At 35.7% G+C, this 21668-nt stretch overlaps 1 protein-coding gene across 1 annotated transcript in view; it reads left to right on the top strand.

Annotated features, from left to right (window-relative positions):
- The window catches only part of LOC129443159 (potassium/sodium hyperpolarization-activated cyclic nucleotide-gated channel 2), an 87999-nt gene that overhangs the window by 58676 nt on the left and 7655 nt on the right, over positions 1 to 21668 (top strand). Inside the window, exons 5-7 of the mRNA XM_055203591.2 lie at positions 10023 to 10169; positions 12735 to 12975; positions 19289 to 19453. Coding sequence (XP_055059566.2) covers positions 10023 to 10169; positions 12735 to 12975; positions 19289 to 19453 — 553 coding nt within the window. The remainder of the gene's footprint in view (positions 1 to 10022; positions 10170 to 12734; positions 12976 to 19288; positions 19454 to 21668) is intronic.

Genomic DNA, 21668 nt, shown 5'->3' with positions numbered 1-21668 from the left:
CTTCTTCTCTCACCTCCTCTTTTTCTGTCCTCTCATCTTCTTCTCTCACCTCCTCTTATTCTGTCCTCTTATCTTATTTTCTCTCCTCCTCTTATTCTCTCATCTCATCTTCTTCTCTCACCTCCTCTTTTTTGTCCTCTCATCTCCTCTTATTCTCTCACCTCCTCTTTTTTTCTCCTCCTCTTATTCTCTCCTCTCAACTTCTTCTCTCACCTCCTCTTTTTCTGTCCTCTCATCTTCTTCTCTCACCTCCTCTTATTCTGTCCTCTTATCTTCTTTTCTCTTCTCCTCTTATTCTCTGATCTCATCTTCTTCTTTCACCTCCTCTTTTTTGTCCTCTCATCTCCTCTTATTCTCTCATCTCCACTTTTTCTCTCCTCCTCTTATTCTCGCCTCTCATCTTCTTCTCTCACCTCCTCTTTTTCTGTCCTCTCATCTTCTTCTCTCACGTCCTCTTATTCAGTCCTCTTATCTTATTCTCTCACCTCCTCTTATTCTCTCATCTCATCTTATTCTCTCACCTCCTCTTTTTCTCTCTTCCTCTTATTCTCTCCTCTCATCTTCTTCTCTCACCTCCTCTTTTTCTATCCTCTCATCTTATTCTCTCACCTCCTCTTATTCTCTCATCTCATCTTCTTCTCTCACCTCCTCTTTTTTGTCCGCTCATCTTCTTCTCTCACCTTCTCTTATTCTCCTCTCTTCCTTCCACTCATTTTCTCAAACCCTCTCATCTCATTCTATTCCCCCGCCCCTTCCCCTCCTCGTATTATGTCCTTTCTCCTCTCATTTTCACCTGTCATTCTATTCTGTGAGTAGGTTGACTTGAAATGCACCACAATACAAGATCTTTCTCTAATAAGGATGTGATGTCTATGTGTGCAGAGAGAGAGAGAGAGAGAGAGAGAGAGAGAGAGAGAGAGAGAGAGAGAGAGAGAGAGAGAGAGAGAGTGTGTGTGTGTGTGTGTGTGCGTGTGCGTGTGCATGTGCATGTATGCATAAACAGGCATTCTGTTAGATATGCTTTAAATCTGTGTGTACTGAGTCCTTCTAACTGGCTGCTGTCTGCGTACCCGTATCTATACATATCTTAGTCTGTGGCAGGACAGTGACCAACCTTTTATGGGATTTATTTGACAAAATAATTCGGCAAAAAGGCAAATGACAGCGCATTTAAGATTCTGGGTTTTATTCAAACATACAAACAATTGCATTGTTAAACAAAAAGCCCATGGGTAATAAAGCGTACACTGAGTCTGACTACAATTTAATCTGTTGTTAAAGGTATAGTGAAAGATTATCCAGAATTGTTTAAAACAACCGCCCCTCCACTTTCTTAAAAAATGTACATGTGCAACACTCTACCTGCTCCTGAGAGGGAACGCCTATTAACGTGTGCACGAGAGAGCATGCACAAGCCTAGTTCTTCTCTTCGCTCTGTTTACAAGTTCCTGCCGTTATGGCTCATACATTGAGATGTTGACAGTGTCTGCACGGATCGTGACTTGTGCCAGGGCTAGCATAGCTAATCATAGCTTACATCAACTTTTACTAGCCGTGATTTTAAATGGATTTCTCCAAATTGCATGCCAAACTTTACCTGTTGGGAAGAAACTTTGTGACTGAGGCATCAGTGGCAAGACCAACCTGTGCTTTTAGCGCACGCCAGCGTGTGAAATATTCTCCCCAAAACACTCTGGTCTTGTTTCTTTCTTCAGAGGCTTTTCTCTTCTTGTCATACAATTCGTAAAAAAATTTCTCTTTCGACCCTCAGACATTTCGAAAAAACACGGTGAAAACGCGAGCTTCAATGAATGGCTGAAACCGTAGCTCACCACACATATACAACTGAAAGTGCGCATGCGCAGAAAGTGAACCTAGGGACGAGCACGTACGACGGCCTTACATATCACCAGAATGATTGACAACTGGAATGACTAATAGTCTTTAATCCACCCCGTAAAAAGAAAATCTTCCGCTATACCTTTAATATTTGCTGATCCCCTTTTGTAGTCATCATCCTTTATAAACGTTGCACATGTGTTGTGTCATTTTTTTTTGTCAAGCCTCTTTAACATGTTCTGAAAGATTCTGAAAGATGTTCCGAAAGCTTCAGTTTATTCTCCAAACAAACCAATGCAACATGCATAAACAATTTTAACACATTTTATATAAAATATTTGAATAAAAAGATGTCAATTGTTAATCGTTAAACTTCACTTATGGTCACTATACTGATCACTGAAGGACCGATCTGAGTCATATCTAGAGACCAACATATTATATACATGTAGACTTTGATTCGGCATCCTGGCAACGACCCACAACATCCTAGCAACATGGTGGTTTACACAGGCTTCTTGTCTTGTATTATCTTTTTCTCGTTTATTGCATTCTCATGAGTCATGATACAATTAAGGTTTACAGTATGTCATAAAGTATTTATTGGGAGCCATTGGCCAGTTAACTATTTTGTATAGCTTTAGAGGATCTACAGTATTTCCTGACACATCGTGTTTTTTTCCAGCACATTATTGATCGGTGAAGATCTCTTAGTTACTCAATTAATGAACCAGCTGTGTTGATCTAAATGGTTCACTGATAGGCCGATAAAGCAAATTGTGTTTCATGGTCAAGTCAGGAGAAAGCACTAGTGTGAAGATAGTCCTGTGAATGACGTCAACGACTCAAACCGCGTCTTTTATTGCCTCAATTAGAGCCAAACTGAATGAAAACTGAGCCGTCAGTGATCGAGTCATGTACTCATCAGTGTTAGACATGTCATGACCGCTGGTTTGAGTGACTTTTTAGAAAGATTGTTGACGTCTGAATATTCATAGTGCTGGTAAACTGCTAAATATTAGACCTAAATGATCAGGAAGCTTAAAACAAATTTGTGTTTCTTTTTTAATAACTTTATTAATTTTAGCCAAGACCTGAGGTGCCATCATACAGTATGTCTTTCATGTAGATTGCAATCTTATAACAAAAAAAGATATCTATCCATTATTCGCTTGTTAAGTCATGACTTAAGGAATACCATTTCCAGCTCCAAGCCACCACATTTAAACAGCCATTTATAAGCACAATTTATTCATAGCACACATTTAAGGGAAAATTTTATAAACTCATGTGTAAACTGCAGTCTCAGGCTCCCAGAATCAAAGACAGCAATATATTAATAATTCATAAAAAATCCACATCCATAAATCCATGTCTGGTCATCTCAGATTTTATTATGGAGATAAAAATTAGGATTGGGTGTTTTTGGTGTTTTTTCCATGATACGAGTGTATTATAGCCGTGATTTTTGTTATTTCTTAATGACATCTGTGAGCGGTTGGATCCGGAAGCGGCACATGATGCCAGACTTAACAATTGGATAGACAGATGTACAAACAATATCCATCTCTGGTATATAGACAAAATAGTATTGTATTATTTGTGTTTAAACAGAATTTTCTAGCAAGTGTTACAGCAAACCCTCACACTATCAAACCTATCACATTGTCTGGGCTTATTTCGTGACAACAACAGGCTGCCTATACATTATCCTGCTTATTACATGGCTATTTACCTCATACCGGAAATAAGGTAAAGAACATTAAATATTGATTTGAAATATTTTATTTGCGAATTTTTAATGAATTCAGACCCTCCATGAGAAAAACTTGGTTTTATAAAAAGGTAAGACAAGACGTTCAAATGTCACAAACACATTATTTGGTTGAATTATTTTGTAAATAAAATGTCATATATGTTATTAAAAGACATTTATATAATTTTTTGTGTAATATTAGCCTATACCTGTCAAAATGATTTGTAGCATCTGGGTTACCATGTGTTATTAGCTTTGAGCGGTTGTTATCTGGGATTATTACACGGCTCTCTGGAATGCTTGATTCTGATTGGTCAGTTGAGACATTTGCAGGTTCGTTCTTTTCAAATAATAACCGCTCCAAAGTAATAACGCATAGCCGGACTACTTGTATGGCAAGGCAAGGCAAGTTTATTTGTATAGCACATTTCATACACAAAGGTCATTCAAAGTGCTTTACATAGAAATGAGAAAACAAAAAATCAAATATACATGAATTTTAAATATCAATTAAAAGAAAATAAATGTGATTTTAATAAAAACTGTTTAAATGTATGAAAAAGAATAAAACAGGAATACAAGTATAAAACTTTTAAAAATAAAAATAAGAATAAAAACAAGAGAAATAAAAATAATTAAAATAGTGCATATAAAATATAGTGCAATCAGTTCGGACGCAGCATAGTGCTCATTCAGTAAATGCATAGCTAAACAGATGTGTTTTGAGTCTGGATTTGAATGTGACTACTGTTGGAGCACATCTGATCTCTTCTGGAAGCTGGTTCCAGCTGCGACTGGCATAATAGCTAAAAGCTGACTCTCCTTGCTTTGAGTGAACCCTTGGTATTTCTAGCTGATGTGATCCTAATGATCTGAGTGACCTGTTGGGTTTATATTCAATGAGCATATCAACAATGTATTGAGGTCCTAGTCCATTGAGTGATTTATATACCATTAATAATACTTTAAAATCAATCCTAAATGTAACTGGTAGCCAGTGTAGCGACCTGAGGACCGGTGTGATATGTTCATATTTTCTGGTTCTGCTCAGAATTCTGGCAGCAGCGTTCTGAATGAGCTGGAGCTGTCTAATAGTCTTTTTGGGAAGGCCAGTGAGGAGGCCATTACAATAATCCACCCTGCTGGTGATAAAAGCATGCACAAGTTTCTCTAAGTCTTGTCTGGAAACAAAGCATCTAATTCTTGCGATATTTTTGAGATGATAATATGCTGATTTAGTTATTGCTTTGACATGACTACTGAAACTAAGGTCCGACTCCAGAATCACACCAAGATTCCTGACTTGATTTTTAGTTGTTTGACCCCTAGCGTCAAGGTATGCATTCACCTTGAGAACTTCATCTTTGTTTCCAAACGCAATGACTTCAGTTTTCTCTTTGTTTAACTGAAGAAAGTTTTGGCACATCCAACTGTTAACTTCATCAATGCATTTGCACAGGGAGTCAATGGGGCTATAGTCGTTAGGGGATAGAGCTAAGTAGATCTGAGTGTCATCTGCATAACTGTGATAGGCAATTTGGTTCTCTCTCATTATTTGGCTTAGTGGGAGCATATACAGGTTGAACAGGAGTGGCGCTAGAATTGAGCCTTGCGGGACTCCGCATGTCATGGATGTCCACTCAGATTTATGGCCACCTATACTTACATAATAACCTCTCCCTTCTAAGTATGACCTGAACCATTTTAGGACCATCCCAGAAAGCCCGACCCAGTTTTCCAGCCTGTCAAGAAGTATGTTGTGATCGACAGTGTCAAAAGCAGCACTGAGGTCGAGTAGCACCAGCACTGATAGTTTGCCTGTGTCTGTATTGAGGCGAATATCATTTATTATCTTTATGAGCGCTGTCTCTGTACTGTGGTGTGGTCTGAAACCAGATTGAAAAATGTCAAAGTAACCATTAGAAATTAAGAATTTGTTCAGCTGATTGAAAACAACTTTTTCAATGATCTTGCCTATGAAAGGAAGATTTGAGATTGGTCTGTAGTTGCTCAATACAGTGTTATCTAGGTTGCTCTTTTTCAGGAGGGGCTTAACAACTGCAGTTTTAAGGGACTTTGGAAAAGTGCCAGAGTTAAGTGATGAATTTACCACTTTTAGGAGATCTGCTTCTAAACAGTTAAGGACACTTTTGAAAAAAGATGTTGGGAGTGTGTCAAGGGCGCAGGTTGATGTTTTAAGATGCTGTACTATTTCTTCCAAAATTTTACCATCAACTGCTTCGAAATCAGACATCGTAACTACTTTCTGATGTTGTGATCTGACTTGTCCGACCCCGGCGCAGCTCAAGGATGTGCTGATCACCTTTCTGATATTATTGATTTTCTCAGAGAAGAAGTTAGCAAACTCACTGCATTTGCTGTCTGAGAGCATTTCACTAGGAATGTGACTTGGGGGGGTTGTTAGTCTCTCTATAGTAGCAAAAAGAGTGCGTGTGTTATTTATGTTGTTGTTTATAATATTTGAAAAGAATGTCTGTCTAGCTTTGCCTAGTTCCACACTGAAAGCACGAAGGCTGTCTTTATAGATATGATAATGGACTACAAGTTTTGTCTTCCGCCACATGCGCTCAGCTTTTCTGCATTGTCTCTTCATATTCTGCACCTCTGTTGAGTTTCTCCAAGGTGATTTTTGCCTGCCATTCTTCTTCCTGACTTTCACAGGAGCAATATCATCGATTACACTCTTAACTTTCGAATTAAAGGAATCAAGGAGAAAATCAACAGAGTCTGCAGATATGCTTGGTGTTAAAGATATAGCCTTCATAAATAGCACACTGGTGTTCTCATTTAAGCATCTCTTTTTGACAGACACAGATTTAGTTTCAATAGTAGGAGAGATTATTATATCAAAGAAAATACAGAAATGATCAGACAGTGCTACATCCTTAATAACAATTGATGAAATGTTAAACTTGTATGTTTAAAATCCCTCCGCGCCAACAAAGATTACTGTTTGGCGCCATCTTGTGACAAACACTTGACAACCACAATTAAGAATGGAACATTTTGACATTAATTTTAACATGTACGGAAAAAACAAAACCTTTAAACGGTAAATAGACGACAAGACACAGAGAGCTGACTGAGACTGAACTTGACAAAATAGAGCATGACAGCTACGAAGCCAACACAAAAAAAAAAAACAGAATGGGCATTAAAACTTCTCAAAGACTGGCTAAAAGAGAAAAAAATGGAGACAGACAAGTATGAAGCAGAGGATCTTAATAAGGTATTACGATCATTTTATACATCTGTGCAAAGTTTCGCGGAAGGATAAAAATGTTAATTTAAAACAAATATGCCAATAAAATGTTTCAAATTCATATTCATGTCCAGTTTTTTTTCTTATGTGGCAAGTAGCCGTGTAATAAGCGGGATAATGTAGAGGCAGCCGGTAGTTATTGGGAAATAAGCCCAGACAGTGTAATAAGGACCCGACGTGAAGCCCGACATTATCCCTTACATAACAAACCTGCAAATGTCACAACTGGCCAATCAGAATCAAGCATTCCAACGAGTCGTGTAATAACATTATGCAATGCACAATAAAATAAACAAACCAGCATTAACATCTGTTTTGGCATTAGAAATAATGCTGAAAAACTATATTGCTCATTGTTAATGTTAGCTGCATTTACTAATGCTAACAAATACAACTTTACTGTAATCAGTATGATACAATTTATCATACAAGACCCCTTTAAAATATTCTTGGAATACAGTTCACTTGCTGATTCTGAAATCTGCAGCCTACTTTTTTGTACACGTGAAATTTGGCACAAGAGTAATGGTGAGACCTTTAAAAAGCCCAACATGTGGCCAACTATTCTCACAAGTGGTTCACAGACATTACAGGTGCTACAGAAACACCTCTGTCAGCAGAGTCTACCAAGCAATAGGGATGCAATGCTAATGTATCATAGTCTGACCTGTTTTCAGTAAATCACTCCATCATTGCCGTTCTCTTTCTGTCTCCGTAAATAACACAGTTTGAGGAATGCTGGCTTGTTAACTGTAACTAACGCTCCTCCAAGGCTCGGACTTGGGGACGTACCTTGCCGTAGGCAACATATTGATATCATAGACCTGGATACAAGAGAGATACTCTTCTACACAGCAAAATCCCCAGAGTTAAATGAACACTGCTGGGTGTATATATTATCCCAATCTTACAGAGAGTTAAAAAGTAACACCGAAGCAGAATTAAAAGCGGATATACGTAATTTTATCCTCTTTATCACAATCTCTGTTTGAAACCTAAAATTGCATTTACATCTTAATTTTACAGTTATGTTCTTAACTTGGGTTTAGACGTTGGCTGTTCCATTTAAAGTCACCATTATGGTGATCAGTGTTTGTTTTAGTTGGACTAGACTCTTACAGCCAGCAGTGTTCATTTAACTCTGGGGATTTTGCTATGTAAACAGGCACTAACTGATCTTTGTCAAATATCTGATATTTTATTATTTTTCTAAACAAAATGTCAATTAGCATGTTTAATAATAAATGTGATTCTAAACTTATTCGTAGCAGAAGCCAAAAATACATTGCATGAGTCAAAATTATTGATTTTGTTATGTCAAAATAATATTTTGTAAAGACAGTGAAGATTTTTGTAAATTTCGTACTGTAAAAACTTTATTTTTGTGAGTACATGCAATTCCTAAGGACTTTAATCTAAGGACAACATTAAAGGCGATTTTTTCAAAGTTTTTATTTTTTGCACCCTCAGATTCCACATTAAGTGGCCAAAAGAGGTGCCGGTACTCTATTTTTTTTGCTGACTCGACTCCTATATTGAAGGGGTTTTATATTCAGCAGTCAACAGACGACCTTGTAAAAAATAATTAATCCTTTTATAAGTTTGTGGATTTGCTTGAGCTAGAAATAGCTACTGAACATAAATAAAATGTGCAAAAGGATTTTGAAAAAATACCATTAGAAAGAGCTACTGTAGAGCTTTTGAACATAAATAAAATGTGCAAAAGGTAAATATGTGAGCTTTCAGCATGGTTAAATGCTAAAACTAGTTGTTCAGATAGAAAGAGCTTGAAAAAAAAACATTAAAATGACACCAAGACCATGTCTATGGGTTCAAGAATAACAATATACTTGCCATTTGAAACTCGAAAGTCATTTATTTTGTCCCATTGTTTTCCATTTTGCGGTTGGTAAAACTATACTGTGCAAGTCAATCAAATTCATTGAAATTTAATTCACTTGTAGTTTAGCTATTAAACTAAATGTATATTACAATTTCAAGAATGTTTTCTGCACATCACCTGAGGAAATCCGAAGTTGGCTCGAGGGGAACCAAATTGACAGCCGCCACAGCGGAGATTATCACGTACCTACAAAAGGGTATTGAATAAGGCTTGCGTCTGACCTGCAGCTATCATTCTGGCTTGGTGGGATGTCAGCCAGCGAGTCCTCTGATTCTGACCTTGTTCTTTTACTACTCAGAGTCTAAAACAAGGAGGGCATATTAAGTGTTCATTGTATTTTCTTTTTAATCGAGCAGCTATGGTTGCGCGTTTCACACACAAACACACACCTCTCCAGTCCAGAGCATGTTGACACTGACTGACCGACGCATGCGCTTTTAACTTGTAAACGTAAGGGTGTAATGTAGTCTCTGCGCTCAGTGGGACGAATTAGGAAGTGTACATTAAGGGCGCTCTGAAAAGCCGCAGCGCAGCCAAAGTATTAAATTAAACCTCAGATTTTTAAACAGATGTGCAAATGAGCGTTCTGGTATGCTAAAAGCACGTTCTGGGCGCACGGAGAGGTGGTGGTACGCTCAAGAGCTATTTTTGGAAGTGGCGGTACTGAGTACCGGGCGTTTCGGCCCACTTAAAGCACTGTTTGTATCTGTATTTGTATTCGGATGGAACCGGAAGTGGAGTGGGTCTTAAGCCAGAAGTTTGTCAAATTACATGAAAATGGCATTTTAATTGCTTTATATTATAATTATAACTTAAATACATATAAATATATATTAAAATGTTTTTAAAAACAATAATACAAAATGTTAATCGAAAAGACAAACTTGATTCTAGTTACCTATAGCCTATGCATGAAAAACAAACTTCTTATTTTCAAAGCCACATACAGCTTGCTCTTATGTGCTATGCATCACTGTATTGTAGCATTAAACTAACAAACTTGAGAGCGCAGACAATACTGTACATCACCTTTATTGTGTCTGTCAGCACCAGGTCAGCACAGTTTTGTAAAAAAAACGTAACCTTGATGTCTATAATATTGACAGAGTAAGATTATGTCAAAGATGTGAAATCAAACTTTGATGTTCATAATCTCTTACTTTTTAGCCTGGATTTCACAGACAAGGTTCAAGACATTACATTGCCACACATTTTTCATGCCTGATTTTCTCTCTCTGCAGTACAAACAAGTGGAGCAGTACATGTCTTTCCACAAACTTCCAGCAGATTTCCGACAGAAGATTCACGATTATTACGAGCACCGTTACCAGGGCAAGATGTTTGATGAAGAGAGTATCCTTGAGGAACTCAATGAGCCGCTCAGAGAGGTGAGTGTTCACAGAAGTGTGTTAGTTTAGTTGCAAAGTGTCCTTGCAAAGGTTTGTCTGTATCTGTAAACATGTATGGAAAAATCTCCCAGAAGGCTCCGCTGTTGTCTCAGAGCTTTCCAAAACAATAAAACCGTGCTGAACTGGAAACAGCTTTCAAAATATATCAATGTCACAGCAAACGGCTAAATCCCTTCTGTGTGCATTCCAGCTTTTACTACATTTACTGTTGTTTTAAGAGAAGACAACAGAGTCAAACAAACAGAGCTCTTTGTGTCTACTGTAGGTTTTCTATTGTTTGCATTAGAGATGCACGGATATTACCTTTTTCCGCCAATAATATAGGCGATAATTCAGACCGATATCTGCCAAAACCGATAGTTTGGTGGTATATTAATTTATATTAACTAAATTCTGAAGATAAAATTTTCTGAATGTTATTTATTCATATAACGATCATTAATACTGAACATTAAACTAGTGATGTTTCCTGACATTTTCTATACACAGAGCTCAAATTCATTGCATTTTCGATGGCGAATAGTGTGAAAAATTGCTTTCATTGACCGATACTGATTATTGACCGATATATCGGCGCATCTTTAGTTTGGATGTTATTGCTTTGTGTGTGAATCTCATCCCCGATGTTACATTTCACAGCAAAAATGAAAAGGAATAAAATATGAAATTATAAACATGAAGCCTATTTTTAGGACAATTTTTCAACAAAAAAATTAAAGTTCAACATTCACTTACTCTCATGCCATTCCAGGTGTATACGAGTTTTTAAATAATCATGTCCCTTGAATATTCTTTTAAGGTTTTTCTATATCAATATAAATTAGGCACTTTTCCAAATTGTCATCACTGTAATGTTCTAAGATAATAATATATAATTTTATTTAATGAAATTCACTCAAAACATGCCAGTTTTAACAAATACACACCCTTTTCCACAAGGAAAATTCATTTACTTTTGGTTTTGAGATAAGACAAGGCATTCAAATGTCCCGAACACAGTATTTGGTTGAATTATTTTGTAAATAAATGTCATGTGTTACTAAAAAAACTAGTGATGCACCGATGTATCGGCCGCCGATATTTATCAGCCGATTTTTGATGAATTTGAAACCATCGGCATATCAGCAATAGCATGAGAAAGGAAGATACCGATTGTTTATTAATTAACTTCATAAAGAAATCCATTATATGTAAAAAAAAAAGAGTTAATGTTGTTAATAAAATAAATGCTGAATAGCAAAAACCACCTTTGAAGGTTGTCATGCTGTCTTATTATATTTGTTTTAGCTTAATTTGTGCCTCTCTTAGTATGTTGGTCAGTTGAATGTTAATTAGATCCAATCCATGTTCAGTAAAAATAATTTGATGCAGAAATAAACTAGCTAATAGACCAACAGTATAGTATTGTATACAAGTGTTTAATATCGGTGTCGGCCAGAAGTTGTCTGTTTAAATCTGTATCGGCCCAAAAAAAATTACTATCGCTGCATCCCTAAAAAAAAACATTTATTTACATTTGTGTAATATAACACTATACCTGCCAAAATGATTTGCAGCATCCGGATTACCTTGTGTTATTAGTTTTGAGCTGTTGTCTGATAATTACAAACATGCAAATGTTGCAACTGGCCAATTAGAATCAAGCATTTCAACAAGACGTGTAATAACATTAGTTAATGCACAACGAAATAAACAAACTAGCATGAACACCTGTTTTGGCATTAGAATGAATGCTGAAAAACTTTGCTCATTGTTATTGTTAGCTAATGCATTTACTAAATTTAACAAATACAACTTTACTGTAAGAAAATGTTATTTATTGTTATTCGGTGAACCACATAAATTTCCTGTAAAGCTGCGGGATTGGCAACCGTGAAGTAAAACATTGATAGTGACAAAAAAGGTCAAATTCCTCTGCTTTATGAAAATAAGACACACAAAACGGTGAGCACTTGCAAATCTCTGATAACAAGTTTGTGTCATATGTTTCTGACAGTGCAATATTGGAGTCGATTCAGAGCGGTGTGTTTTACCTTTAGTACTCTCACATGCACTAATGCTACAGCGCTCAGGCATTGTGAGAAGAATAAAGTTTATTTAAGAAGGCGGTTGTGAAAATGCATGGTGTGAATAGATGCGCGGAAATAACTTGCTGTATACTTTTACTTGCCAGATGTTTTGTCTCTCAATACTGCTCCTTTTTTGAAAACGTTAAATGCATTTGGATATCCTACAGACTTCGTTGTTCATCGTTTATGGTACGAAGTCAAAGTTTCATGTCAATTGTTTACATAAAGTCTTGCGAAATAATCATAATTTGATTTCTGGCTACACACCGAATGCAAAACTAAAAATAAACATGAAAACAACGTCACGTTCTTCTAAACTTCGCTTCAAATGTTTTAGTAAATATAATTTATCATTTTGTCAAGTAAAATATGATTTCAGCTAAACTATTGAATGTAAATATTGTGCTTATTAAGTTTGTCAAGGCCTCATTTATTTTCCCCTCTTAAGTCCAGATATGTCTGTATCATCTCACAGGAAATAGTGAACTTCAATTGCCGAAAGCTGGTGGCCTCCATGCCCATGTTTGCCAACGCCGAACCCAACTTTGTGACAGCCATGTTGACAAAGCTCCGTTTCGAGGTCTTCCAGCCGGGCGATTACATCATCCGTGAGGGAACCATCGGCAAGAAGATGTACTTCATTCAACATGGCGTTGTGAATGTTATCACCAAAGGAACTGTTGGGTTAAAACTTTCTGATGGCTCCTACTTTGGAGGTACAATCGCACTTTAATGAACCTTGTTTCTTTCTGTGTAAATTAGATGTAATTAGTTCTTAATTAAAGAGTTCAAATCCTAAATTAACCTCTAAACATATAATTTAAGGACTCGATGTAACAAATTGGTACATGAATTGAACTTAAATTACTGATCTGCTTAGGGTTTAAAGTCAGTCCTTCCAGAAAAAGAGTTTTTTGTGATTGTTGCGGGCAAAAATCCTCGATTTTGCGGCACGTTTTCTTAAAAAATGCGATGGAATATGCGGGATATTTATGCAATTTATGCGATGGAATTGCGGGAATTTGCAAAAGCTGCAATGATGTTCACGTCACATAATCACGTCACTTCATAACGTTCCCATGGCAACAGAGGACACGGCTGCGCTTGTGTGAAGTAAATGCAACATTTTTCAACTTTCTGCTAATATATATGTGACTTTTTGCTACGAAAATGCGGGGAGTATGAAATCATGCAAGCCCCGCATATTTTGTGCGCGGAAATCTGTAATTAATGCGGCGAAAGTGCGTCGTATTTGGAAAAAATTCAGCCGCGCGTAAATATGCGGACTTTGGCTGATTATGGAATAAATCGTGCGATCGCACAATCGCGTTTTTCTGGAGGGACTGTAAGTGCTGCCTAATTCAATTTAATTTGGTTCAATTGTATGTATATAGCACTTTTCACAATTGTTTAATTGTTCCAAAGCAGCTTTACATTAATAAAAACAAGAGAAAACATAAAAATCATAGGACAGCAAAGTAGCAAAGTACAGCGGCTAAGATTAAACCTTACTAGTGAGCGGAGTAATAATGTAACGCATATGTAATGTAACATAGCTCAAAGTTAAGCTAATCTTAGCTGACTCCTAAGTGGTTGAAAAAAACTCATAAGAAAAAACCTTTATGGGGAAAAGTCCATGGAAGAAAAAAAACCTTGCAGACTAATCCTATAGAAGATATACTATGTTATACAATTTTATAGGAATTAAAGGTTTTAATAATTTAAATGAAAAGTTAAAGGAAGCGGTTGGTTGTCGTTGGGAAAATTTAGGTGATCAAGTAGAAAAAAAGTTATTGCTTTGTGTGTGAATCTCATCCCCGATGTAACATTTCACAGCAAAAATGAAAAGGAATAAAATATGAAATTATAAACATGAAGCCTATTTTTAGGACCATTTTTCAACAAAAAAATTAAAGTTCAACATTCACTTACTCTCATGCTATAGAAGATATACTATGTTATACAATTTTATAGGAATTAAAGGTTTTAATAATTTAAATGAAAAGTTAAAGGAAGCGGTTGGTTGTCGTTGGGAAAATTTAGGTGATCAAGTAGAAAAAAAGATATAAGATTTGTTAAAATTAAACAAATTTAATAAAGGGAAGCGGTCAGTGGTATTTTAAGATGTTTATGTCTAAGTTGTCTATGTCGGCTATTCAAAAGAACTTTATAAAAAACTTTGCGGGTTTTGTACCCGGGTCTACAGTGCCGCACGATATGCCAACAGTCAAATTTTATGGATCCAAAAGGTTCTTTAGACCATACAAAGAAAGAAATTGTTCTTATAAGAACTAAAAGGTTTGTTAGGAAATCAAAAATGGTTACACTGTAAAAAAAATTCTGTAGAAATTACAGTATTACTGGGTATTACACTGAAAAAAAAACAACTTGTAAAATGTACTTAAAAAAATCCTCGTAACAATTTGCACGAACTTTTTTTAAGTAAAATGTACTGCTTTTTTATAAGTAAAACTTACCTACTAAAATCAAATAAAATGTACTTAAATTGCATGATAAAACATATGTTAAATAATTAATTAAATGTTACTTAATTATTTATTTAGATGTTAGATTTATTTTAATCGTTTAGGTAAAGTCTATTAGGTTTTTTTTTTTGAAAATTGAAGCATTGCTGTCCTAATAATATTAAATAAATCATATTTTCTGTTTGTTATTTTCTTTAACATATTCCTATGGACCTAGTTATTTTTAGTGTTATAAATGGCATTATAACACAAAATTCATGACTGACAACAAGTCAGTCATTGAATAAACTTGATTCGGAACAGAAACGCACACAAACTGTGTTTCTGACATGCATTATCAGCACTGTGGAGAGAATTACAATACAATGTTCTGAACAGGGTTCATGTAAAGAAACACTGATCACCTGAACGGTGACTTCACAAAATTATTATTTACAACAAAACAACATCAATAATATAAGAGCTTAAACCTTTATGACATTTTGCTAACAAATATTTAAGTAGTTAAAGTTCTTATCAGTTCTTATTCTGTGATAAAGCTTAAAAAATAAAAATATTCAGCCGCAAAGAATTGTGGGTATTCCTTACAACATGTGCAAATAAATGTAAGTAAATTTTACTTAGATTTTTTTAGTTTAATGGATTTAATATTTTTAAGTGAAATTAACTAAGATTTTTTACTTGAATCTGCTAAAGTTTTTGATTAAATTTACTTAATTATTTTAGGACTATGTGCAGTGACTATAAAACAGTTAAATAATACAAGAAAATATCTAATAAGACTTACTATTCCCACACAGTTCATTTTTTACAACTAGCTGCCAGTAACTTACTGTAGATTTTACATTTATGTTATTTACTGTCAACAGTTTGTTCTAAGTTAAATGAACATGAAACATTTTCAGTCTTTACCTTCTACAGTACGTTACTGGCAACCAGCTGCATAATTACAGCTAATTTTTTTACAGTGTATTTAATGGCATCCCTACAAAGTACCCTACTGAGAACCTTTATTTTTGTGGTTGGAGAGTCATAAGACCTCAGAAGGTAGTTATAAAAATCTCAAGAGACTTTGGGAGGTGCTGATAGCTTTTTAGATACCAAATATCTATCTCTAAATGTAAACCAAAATGTTGGAAATCCATTATCATGTCTGTTCGCTGGCAGAGAAGCCCAGAGTCGTGGTGAATTTTAGAAGAGTTTGTGGTGAGATGTGTGTTGCTGAGGACCGGAACGTGATCTCTCTGCAGCCCTAAATTCACATGAGTCAGCTGTTTTTAGCTGCAGAGGGTTTGGACGAGCTCTCAGTGCATGACCTTGGAAAGGTTAGAAACAAACTAATGACTTGTGTAGCCTCAGATGAAAAGGATCTGCATCTCAGTATTACACAGAGGATAATGTTAATGCTTTTTTGTAGCCCATGAGAGCGAATAGAATTTTCATTGAGGTTTCATGTTGGGAATACAAATAGCTTTGGTTTACATCAGTGGTCTCCAACATGGTGCCTGTACAGAGTCTGTGAGTTGCCTGCCAATGCACATTCTATTAATAGCCTAAATTTTAGTATTTATTTATGACATATTTTTTATATTAGCTTGGCATCTTTTATGCATGTTCATTTTTAAACAATGATAAAACATATCAACAAGTAAAATAAAATAGTTTTGAGTAGACTATTCAAAAAAGTAGCCCTCCAGATTGTTTTATCCATTGTGGTAGCCCTCACAAAAACTTTTAAAACTTTTAAAAATTAAGGTGCTGCACTGCAAAAAATGATTTTTAAGAAAACATTTTCTTAGTATTTTTGTCTTGTTTTCAGTAAAAATATCAAAAAATTCTTAAATTAAGATGCTTTTTCTTGATTAGCAAAACGAAAATAAAAACTATATAGAAAATAAGTCTAGTTTTTAGGCCAAAAATATCAAATTTAAGTGATTTTGTGCATAAAACAAGCAACCAATGGGGTAAGCACATTTTTCTTGAATTTTAGTGTTCACTAATGTTCAAGATTTTTTTGCTTACCCCATTGGCAGATTTTTTGCTTGTTTTATGCACAAAATTACTTTAATTTGATATTTTTGATCTAAAAACTAGACTTATTTTCTAAGGTCGTTTTGCTCATCAAGAAAAAGCATCTTAATTTAAGAATTTTTAGATATTTTTTACTGAAAACAAGACAAAAAAACTAAGTAAAATGTTTTCTTGAAAATATTTTTTTCAGTGTGTACAGTAAGGTGTTCTTAAAGGGGTCACAGTGCGAAAATCTGACTTTTTTATGTTTAAGTGCTATGATTGGGTCCCCAAAACTATATCAACCTAGAAAATGTGAAAAAAGATCAACCCAGTAACTTAGTTTTGGTAAGCCATTCTGTGCAACCTTTGAAAAATTTGGTCGTTCAGATTTCGTCTGTTTTGTGAGGTACGTAGCAAGCCTTATTACAATAATACCGCCCCTTAATTTGCACTGTCCAACCACGACACTGCCATTTAGTGCAGAGATAAAGAGAGAAAAATTAATTGACAGCACAACTGAGTTTCAATTGTGATTAGTGTTTCCATTTCATCCACTAATTTGCAATTTAAAGGACACACCCAAAAATGTTACATTTTTGCTCAGGCCTACAAAGGAGCAATTTTAACATGCTACAATTAATTATCTGTAGTGTTTTTCACATAAGCACTCTGGGGTCACCAATTACTTATATATGACCCCTTTAACACTGATGCCATAGAAGAACTATTTTTGTTCCATAAAGAACCATTCAGTCAAGGTTCATAACTGAACCGTTTCTTTCTTACATTTATGCAGTCTCTAGAATCACAAAGAGCTGTTTGTAAAACAGAAAAGTTCTGCAAATGTTAAAGGTTTGTGACCACAAACCTACCCATATTTGAGAGGTAGGGCTGTCACAATGATTAAATAATCGTCTCATCGCGATTGTTTGACCTCATCGCGATGATTTCAGATCACCACAATGATTGCACATTTCTTTAAAAACACAAGGGGGAGCTGCAGCACCTGTATAAACGAGACAGTATCAGATGTCTCCTGATTGATGTCTATCAGATTGGCTACTATTTAAGGCCTGTTCTGTTATAGTAAGTTTATTTTGATTGCATTTTTATTTTCAGTTATTTTTCAGACACTTTATTAGGTTTTTTTCTTATGAAGAATTTTCAATTTTTGAAAGATATATATTTGCGTAAAAATATTTCATAAACAAACAAAAAAATGCATGAAAATGAAACGTCAAAGCAATAAAACAGACAATTAATCGTCATAACCGTCATAATTCACTAGACAATTAACCGTCAGCCAAATTTCATAATCGTGACAGCTCTATTGAGAGGTGATAAAAAGAGAACAAATTAAGATAAGGTGAAATGTTTTTTTTTAAAGCAGATGGTCTGTTCTTTCATTTGATATACTTATATATTTAAAGAAAAAAAAATCTTAAAGACATTAAACTTCATAAAAATGCTGGTGCTGACTGGTAACAAAAAAAAAAAAAAAAACACTAACAGGGAATTAAGTAGTGGCTGTTTTTGGAAATTTTGTATGTGGATTGTGATAGTTTATAATCAAAAGACAATTTTGATTATAAATTTGCAAATTAGATGCAAATGAAGTATTGTGCTTATGTGTACCTCCACAAAAGAGTGTTTGGACCTACATGGTTGCATGTGTATTTAGCGTGACATTTTTACCCTTGATTGTGGTTTTGATGTGCTAGCTCTTGGTTTGACGAATGACGCTCCAATGACGAGGTTCTATGAAATTAGCTAAGCCTTCCAAGGTTGTGTATTGGATTTTTGGATTGATTTGGGGAGCTGACGGAGAAATGGAGCAAATGCAAAATCCTGATGGATGGGTCAGGATTTAATACAGAGGTTGACGCACAACACATAGGATGAATGGTTTTTATTATCCATGGAGACTCTTGCGGGACATTTCTCTCCTGTCCCGAAGAGCTACATGTTTCATCATTTCAAATGAAATTCGATATTATATAAGAATGTGTGTCTATATATAAACCTAAAATAACCTTGAAGATTTACTGTGAAACTATCCCTTGTGGGTATATATTTATGTCACCGGTAGTGAGGAGTGATAAGTAAGTTTGTAAGTTCATACAGTACGAAGTGAATCGCACAAAAAATATGATTATTAGAAAAAAATAATACCTCACCCCTTACCCCACCTTAAACTTAGTGACACAGGGGCAAAGGCAAATCACCAAAATATACATATTTGGTAGTACGAATTCATACAATTTAGCCACCTCGTAAAATACGTAAGAATTGCTAGGATATTATGTTGGAAAATGTCCCAAACAAGTCAAGCAGGGTAACAAAATGAGGTGTTGTTATAGATATTGAACCTGTGTAAATGAGAGGTTTCATTGCTCTCGTAATAACATTGCACAAAAGGTTCCCAAATCAATATTTCACCGGCTTACAACGGGTGCGTTTGCATGAATTGTTCTTACAAAATGAGATGCATTGATCTGTATGTGACTTTAACTGACCTCTTCTCCATTAGAGATTTGTCTGCTGACCAGAGGTCGACGTACAGCGAGCGTACGAGCAGACACCTACTGTCGCCTGTACTCTCTCTCTGTGGACAATTTTAATGAGGTGTTGGAGGAATACCCCATGATGAGGAGGGCATTTGAGACTGTAGCCATTGATCGACTGGACCGATTGGGTAAGAAAAACAAGCATCATCTCTGAATATTTTAAAGGAACTCTCGCATTTGCAGTTAAAGACGTAAAGGATTTTTCAGGGCTTAAGCGATCATCAATATCATCACAGTCCTCCTGTCAAATACCAAAGCACGTAATATTGATCTGTCGATAATGTCAAGCTTGTATAAACGAACAGGAAACATGTTTACAGTAATACACTTACAGTGGAAGTCAACACCGGCAGAACCCGCTTAATCTCCTTATCCGTTTCAATGTGTGTGTATATATATATATATATATATATATCTTCCAAGGGTTTTTCCCTCCTAGGACTTTTTTTACTTCCCCGGCTAAAAAGTCCGGGGTTTTTTTCTCCTAGGGGTTTTTTCAACCCGGGGAGGCAGCCTTCTTGGGCTTAACTTCTATAAGTTACATTAGTAATACATTCGCTTTAATGTTAATTTATAGCCGCAGCAAATTTAGCTGCTTTTGCTATCGTGTATTATGTCGTGCTATCTGTCGATTTTCTGTGCTTTTCACTGCTTCTATTAATGTAAAGCTGCTTTGATACAATTACCAAATTGTGAAAAGCGCTATATAAATAAAATTGAATTGAATTGAATAGGGTGAGCAAAGCAAAAATGTGAAGGTCAGTGTCCACACCTTCTGTAAATTAATTCTTAAAGGGACAATATTCTGTTGCTTTAAAGCACATTATTTTGTATATTCAGTGTAATGCAATGTGTTTGCGTGGTTTATGGTTAAAAAAGCAATATTGTCCACACAACGTACATTATTGTAGCTCCTCTATGCCACGCCTTTCTAAAACGCGTTGATTTGTACAAACCTCAACATTCTGAGAAAGCACGGTGTGATCCGATTGGCCAGCTATCCAGTGCATTGGCCGAATACCTCAAGTGCGTAAACAGAAATGTGATGCTCCTTATCAAGTTTGAAAGATCAGCTTCCAAAGCAATAATGAAAGCCAAGAGATAATATCGTCTTTACTACGTTAACAATATGAGGCGAGTCCGAATCTGACCTTGATTGGTAAGGTAAGGATACTAAAATATAAAATCATGGCTGCGTCCTATACCACATACTGTTCAGTAGGTACTGAATGAGATGAAGACTGTTAAAACAGTAGGTACTGTTTAGTATCCTAGTAGTATGAATACGTTTCGGACATACTACATCCGCCATGTTGATACATCACGTGACATACGGCGTCATCACGTCATGTCATACCAGTGTGAAAACGACCGCATCGCTGCTTTCGCCTTTCTTCTTCGTTGCATAACTCCGCTCCTGGGGCATCATGGGATAGTGAAGTGTCCATCGTATGCACGCTTCGAAATCTTACAGGAAGTAGTAGGTCATCCGGGTACGTTTCGCATACTGTTTTTGGAATACTACGTATTCGGGCATACTACTCGCCTTGCCTACTGCTTTTCGCCTACTATATAGTATGGAAGTAGACGGTTTTGGATGCAGCACATGTCTGCATTTGTGATCGTAGAAATAACAAACAACAAGCGTTACTTAACACTGCTCAAATCAAGACAAAAATACTTAGTTAGAAAGTCATTTTTTGCAGTGTACAGATCTTCTACTGTATATGCAAAAACATGTTTTAACACTAAAGACAAAGGAAAACACGAAATTAGGTCATATGACTCCTTAAAGGAAATGTTTATTTTAGTTGTGAGTTCGTCTAAATCGCCTTTTTAAGGTAAGAATAGTTCTTGTTGAAGTCTACATACTAAAATGCTGTTCTGCACACTTGCCTGTTACTGTAAGTGCACTACTGTAAATGCATTCCCATTTCATTTTCATAAACTGATGGATTTTTGTGGTAACAAGATGCTGTAAATTGTATACGTGTCAAAGTATTGCTCTAAACTAGTCAATATGATACGTTTTTGGGGATCATAATGCAAAATATTACTTTTCAGGAGTCATGATCAAAGTTGTTTTTGTCATCAAACGCTGCTTTAGTATCTTTTCTTTTTAAAAGGGGTCATAACCTTTATTTCAAAAAAGGCTCAAAAAGGTACTTCTAATGGCTCTTTTTTATTGCATAGTACCCCACGGTTTGGTTTGGGTCAGGTGAGCTCACCTCACTTTGGCTTGGTTAGGAGGCTCCGCTGAGCCTCATTTAAGTTGCATTTAAGAGTATATGAGGACGTGCGTATCGCTAATGTGCCACCACAAACTGCAAATTTGGAAAAAAT

Source organism: Misgurnus anguillicaudatus, unplaced genomic scaffold, assembly GCF_027580225.2.
Source record: "Misgurnus anguillicaudatus unplaced genomic scaffold, ASM2758022v2 HiC_scaffold_26, whole genome shotgun sequence".
NCBI classification, from domain to species: Eukaryota; Metazoa; Chordata; class Actinopteri; order Cypriniformes; family Cobitidae; genus Misgurnus; species Misgurnus anguillicaudatus.
This window is presented reverse-complemented; position numbering and strand designations above follow the sequence as displayed.